General features: G+C 44.4%; 1 protein-coding gene across 1 annotated transcript; it reads left to right on the plus strand.

Moving 5' to 3' along the window:
• The first annotated feature begins 415 nt into the window (after positions 1-415).
• On the plus strand, positions 416-1,822 carry LOC131180120 (ribosomal protein S3, mitochondrial-like). The gene has a single exon (XM_058147736.1). The coding sequence runs from the start codon at positions 1,124-1,126 to the stop codon at positions 1,820-1,822; it is 699 nt and encodes a 232-aa protein (XP_058003719.1). The 5' UTR covers positions 416-1,123.
• Positions 1,823-6,337: the final 4,515 nt, after the last annotated feature.

A 6,337-nucleotide genomic window follows, 5' to 3' on the forward strand; every position in this document is an offset into this window, starting at 1 on the left:
ACTATGTCGTCGATGTACACCTCCATGAAGCGACCGAGCATGTCATGAAAGATGGCATTCATAGCTCTCTGGTAGATAGCTCCGGCGTTCTTCAAACCGAAAGGCATGACCAGCCATTCGAAGGTACCAATGGAACCTGAGCCCCTGAAGGCGGTCTTGGACACATCCTCTGGAGCTATGAAGATCTGGTTGTAACCTGAGAAGCCATCAAGGAATGACAACAACTCATTCTTGGATGCCGCATCTATCAGCATGTCTGCAATGGGCATCACGTACACATCCTTTGGCGTGGCCACGTTCAAGTCTCTGAAGTCAATGCAGACTCGAAGCTTCCCGTTCTTCTTGATCACAGGTACTATGTTGGACAGCCACTGTGTATACCTGGTAGGTCTAATGAACTTAGCTTTCAAAAGCTTGTTTTATATCATATCAATAAAGGTTGCTTTTATAAAAAAAAAAAAATGGAATATGAATATAAGGCGCGTTAGCGCTTTAGTTTTCAATAAGGACATTTAGGCTTTACTAAAGGGCTTTTTTTTCAGGTTTGGAACCCTATACAAAACAAAACAAAACAAAGGGCGTTTCCTTTCAAATGACAACTGCCTCTTCCTGCTGCGAGGGCGTTGCACGAAACCAAACCGCCCCCCACCCGATCAAGTACCAGTTGCTTCGCTGGTAGGCCCACTTAGGTTAGGGGGCATTGTCCCTCAGTTCTTACCAACCTCCGGTGTGTAATCGACATGTTACTAGCTTCAACTCGGTTGAATAAGAATCATTGATTCCCTCTGCTGTCCATTTCTTATTCATTCAGGGTGCTCGGCCGGTGCTCCTTTATCAAACCAGAACAACTCTGAACGTTAGGGAAGCCCACGGAGCGGGAAGACCACCTGAGCGAACCGACCGAAGGGACTTGACTTATCCGAACCGAACGATAGCGGCTTAAAGCTAAGCCTATCACGAGCAGCGTCGCTGCGCGGGGAGGAGCATTTAAAAGTATGGGGCAAAGGATCAAGCGCTTTGACTTTGTCCCCCGGGATCCACCACAGGTTGGGTTTGAGTGAGAGCCGTGTGATGGGTGACTATCCAGCACGGTTCGGAGAGCACTTTTAGTCTGCGCTGGTGAATGGAAGCCCCCCCTATCAAGCAAGAAAGAAGCGGCTCTTTCCACGGCGGAATCACCATTGACTCTATTTATTATTATGGTAAATCAGTGTATCAAGATGTCAATCTGAGATCTTATTTCGGTTCGATACGTCCACCTACGAGACTCACCTTTGGCTTTCGTCTCGGTAGGTGTATTATTCTACATTTTCCCAAAAGAACATTCATTAATTTCTTTCTTCCCCGTCGACCACGACGACTGAAACGACGCGAAAAAACCAGACCCGGAAAGGAGAAGGGCCGGTGGTGGACATTCGGTAAAGTCGGGCCGATCAGGTGTCTTCATTCAAGCGACAATACAGAAGAAGAACGAAAGGAAGTGAGAGGCCGGGGGGCAGGGAAAAGAGTCGAGTCGATCAGGCTCGACGACCGGGAGAAGGAAAACGAAATCAGGATTTGGCCGAAAAAGAAGCAATGCTATGGATACCATGACCGATCACCATCGATAAAGAAGAATCTTTCTAAATCACTTCGGGTCAGCGGGGCCTTCAAGCATCCGAAATACGCCGGGGTTGTAAATGACATAGCGTTCCTGATAGAAAATGACGACTCCTTCAGAAAAACGAAGTTATTCAAGTTCTTTTTCCCAAAGAAGTCCCGCTCCGACGGCCCGACGAGTCATCTACTTAAAAGGACCCTCCCTGCAGTGTGTCGCATATAAGCTGGGTTACTTTATTCTTTAACAGTAGTAAAGTAAGGTTGGATTTCCTTCTCCTCGCTTCTCAAGATCAACAATTTTTATTCTTTCTACACCTCGCAGCTGGACTCTTTTGAGAGAACTGACAACTGATTATAGGTTACTTTCAGGCTGTCAAACGAATTCCGAGATATCTCGAGGGGACTATTGGTTATGGTATTCGTTTTCTGCCTTGCTCATCTCCTAGTTTGGTGTGTTATGTTGATGTTGATCGGGCGCCAGCCTTTGTCTCTCTTCAACTTGGCAAAAGCCCTTTCCTTTCACTGCTCGCTAAGCCTCCTCCCTTTGTGTAGAGCTTCCTTCTTTCGCTAACTCGCCGCCGCCTCAAACTTGGGTTGGGTTCCCTGTCCTTCTTTCACTTGGGCAAGACGTTGTGACTTCACCGTGCTACTACTCTTCTAAAGCTATAAGCAAAGCAAAAATTAATTACTCAACAGAAGGCACTGATCACTTTCTTCTCAGGCCGCACTTGGATTCATGTGCAGGGATACGATCACACCTATTCTCGATTCCTTGCATGAATAAGCTCTGGGACTGATGACTTTCACTGGGAACAACTCCTGCTCTAAAGAAGCAGAAAAGAGAGTGATTACTAGGAGAGGCTAAGGAAATCACCAGAAAGGAAAGGGACTGTGCTTTAAAGAAAAAGGTTTGCTTGAATTAGCTCTTAACCTTGGCCTCCCTCCCCTTTATCCCGATAGCTTTAAACGTAACTAGCTTTCTAGCTTGCTCCTTCATTTTAAATACTTTCAATACTCCCGCTACAATGTAAGGAGGTCGATCGATAAGGGAACTTAAACGCAATCCTCGTGAAAGGAAGCTCTACAGTAACCTATTTTCGCTTAATATCCATTGGCCTAGCAATTACAATTTGAAGGGCTTAGGATGAGAACTACATGTAAGCTTTCTCCTACTCCATGAAAGTAGCACTGGGTTTTTGATATGCTGAACTCAAAAGGAACGAAAAAAGATCCTATGAAAGAAAGACTCAATCAATTGCTAAAGCTCGCCTACCAATAAACTTACTTCAAAGACTCATGCATTGCCCGGAGAGAAAGAAGATTTTATAGTGGAAGAAAGTCAGTGATTTCCTGGGATAAGACTATCAATATCACAAGGCGAAGAAGGCGTATTCTAAAGCGAAAAAAAAAATAAATCCAACTATGATAGACCCGCCATATTAATTTCCTTACAACTGGAGATAGGGAAATCGTTAGAGTGGGGGGTTTTTTCTATTAATAAGGATATGCCCTCTTATTCTTTTTCTTAACTTAATGCATATTCCACCACATATGACACTCCAGATTCCATCCTCGAAAAGCCATACCTAGAGAAGATCTAGAAAAGACCTCTTTCTTTAACTATATGGATGGCTAGCAACCTGAATCGGGATGTAGGAATTCAATAAAAGTTGCCATCTTCCTAGGAGACGGACAAGGAAGCTAAAGAAGGTTTTCACAAATGACTACGGCATCTCCGCTATTACTTTAAATGAACTGCAATGGGCTTGAAAGCAGAGAATCGAAGATTGATTTTTGACCCAATTCCCGACTTGATGTTTTGGACCTTTTTGCCTCTCATCTTTTAGATGCTATCTCTATCTCTTCCGACCATAAAGAAGGGTCAAGCTAATCAACTCACTTGAAAGAGTGAATCATCTTACTAAAGCATGGTATCAAAGAGGGATAGAATCCATCTATTCGGCAAAGAACCATCCTTTCCCTAAGGCAGAAAAGCAAGTAAGCAAAGGCAACACCACATCGATTTGGATTTTTTATATCTAGCTTTGATCCAGTCGGTCCATATGGAACTGGGGTTGGAGGCCAGCAGCCAAACCTGCTTGAGAAGGCAGGCTTCATTCCATCTTCTAGGTCTTGGGATGCCCAATCAATCCTCCTTTTCTGCTGATGATGGTCTACCAACTAATCAGACGTATTGACTGCGATCCCAACACCCTAAAGGAAAGGAATTTTGAAGCTTTCTCTCAATAGCATCCATGCCGCTATAAGAGATCATAAAGGAGCACATCAAGTAGTCTTGTGTTGGTTTGGTATGAAACAAAAGTCTTAGATAAGTCGCAGCCGTCTGCATGCACCTTCCACCCTGTTAGCTTCTTTCGATTTTATCTATCAAGGGATTATCGTTAGCAAATGAAATTTTGCTCGAGACAAGTGGCAAGCCAAGGTACCTTACAGGAGTTGCTCCTCATGCATACCGAGAATGGAGAGGATAGCGGCCTTTAGAGCGGAAGAAATAGCATAGCATAATATGCTTCATTTTTGAAAGTTTACCTAAGGCCGGAGTAAGGTTTTGACCGAGTGGATGTCCGGATTGGGAAATATCATCGATCATCAAGAAAAGGAGGTGGGAACCGAGACTAGTGCCTTACTTACTTTTTAAAGCGGACATCCGAACATTCAATCTAATTGATAAAGGCATACTCATATTTTTTGAGATCCCACTTCTCTTCCTAAAAGTCCCAGTGATGGAATTGATGAAATAGCTGCTCACCTTCCGATTCAATTCCATCCGCACCTTACACCAAAGAAGGGAAAGATAGTTCTTACTCGTCCGTTAAGTATGTCACTTTTTCTAAGGAAGGCAAGAAAGTGCATTCATTACCAAACAAATCTTAGAGATTCACCTCTTGGATAGGTGGTCGGTATGATGACAAGTCGAAATTACCTACGCCGACTATCGCCTCGCAAAAGTCTTATTTTCCTTCATTGAAAGCCCACATCCGCCTCAAATCAAAAGGGCTCGAGAAGGCTTGGGCAAGAACATTCTTGTTTTCTGCTATCTGCTATCACAAATGTCCAAAAGGAGGTTTCATTTAGACTTATATTATAAGAAGAGGGCAATGCTAGGAATATCGGCATTGACTATTTCTTTCTAGAGCAAGAATCTCGTATGAGGAGGCTGTTTGCAAGAAAAGGTTTCACATGACTCGCTCCTTCAGCCGATGAAAGCATCTCAAATGCAACCTTCACTTACGGAGAGCATTGTTAAAACCTGAATTGCATCATATATCTATAAGGAAGGTATAATCGAACTCAAAACATGCGAAGTCGAGCTTTCCTCACGAGCACGCTTTTGATAGTCGCTTGTGGACAGGTTGGATCCCTTACCAAGTTGTTACTAACTAAAAGGGGGTACCTTCTCCTAGACTTGACTGATCTCATCCTCTCGAAGGAACTTTTGGCTCTTCCCTACTGGATATACAGGACAAAGATCGCTGCTTCAATGCCGCTAAGTGCATTTATAACCGTAAAAGAGGGTCTTGTTCTTAAATAAAGAAAGTCACGAAAAAGGAAGCAGTAATGAGAAAGAGAAGCATCGAGATCTCAGCCCTAGTGATGACGCCTTTCCTGTTTTAGGAGATCGAACCAACAAAAATGCGGATTTCGACTCTTACGGTGCCTTGTGGCTAATGCATGGGACAATGGAACTTAGGCCTTCTAGCTAGAGCCCTTAGATTATGGCCTTCCTTTATTCCTATCCCTGTTTCAAGCTTGGGAAGGTGCATAATATTGTAGTGTAAGCATAAAGATTGGTCCAAAGCGATGAGCAGCAGAAAGGTAGCTTCAAAGCAAGACCCTCCTTTTACTAAAGTAGAGAATAGGAGAAGTGGGAGATTGATTCGTTTAAGTAGTTAAGGCCATTAGCCTTTAATTCGTTGGAATCGCTAATAATCGTGGATCAAGATGCCGCCTTTGCGGCTATTTCAGAGTGGGGTGATTCTCTTAAGAATAAGAAAGAGTAAAGAAGTACTTAGTTCGAATCAACGTGTCACGAATGAGAGATTGGTTCTCTTTTTCTTCCTATTGGGGATCAGAGTCGATCGACTCGCCATTTCATAAAGAGAAAAAATGGCCCTATTACACTCATGGTCGTAAGTGCTTATGCCGCTTGACGCAACTACCATCGGAAAGCATCAAACAAGCAAGAGTTCCACGCCGGGAAGGCTTATTCACCGAATTCACCGACTAAGCCAACTCCTTACTCGACCCGAGGCACCTCTACCGCGTTACAATGGGAATGCATCCGCCATAATGGAAATGAGAGGCCGGTCGAGATCAAGACGAACCATCCCTGTGCCCCTAACAGGAGGAAGCCTACCGTTAACTAGGAACCCGCCTCCTTGAGTGCCTTTAACTGTGCATCGACCGATATGACCTCATCACTCCAAGGGCCGTCAATCCCTAACCTCTCAAGAGCATGTCTCCCCGGCCTCTTCCCTACCGACTCGCAGATCACCGGGCTTCTCCGTCCTACCTTTGGATAAGACCTTCCAACATCCCGACGCTGTCTCGCCCGAGCGCAACGCTCTTGATTCCGCCCTATTCATTACATGCTAGCTCGGATGTTGGACCTCCGTAAGAAAAGAAGAAGACTTTATTTTCTTTCTAACAAGAGCTACCACTGGGGTCTACTAATAATAAGAAGGACCCTCCCGATAGGACGGAGGAGGAGGAAAGT

Source organism: Hevea brasiliensis, chromosome 5, assembly GCF_030052815.1.
Source record: "Hevea brasiliensis isolate MT/VB/25A 57/8 chromosome 5, ASM3005281v1, whole genome shotgun sequence".
NCBI lineage: Eukaryota > Viridiplantae > Streptophyta > Magnoliopsida > Malpighiales > Euphorbiaceae > Hevea > Hevea brasiliensis.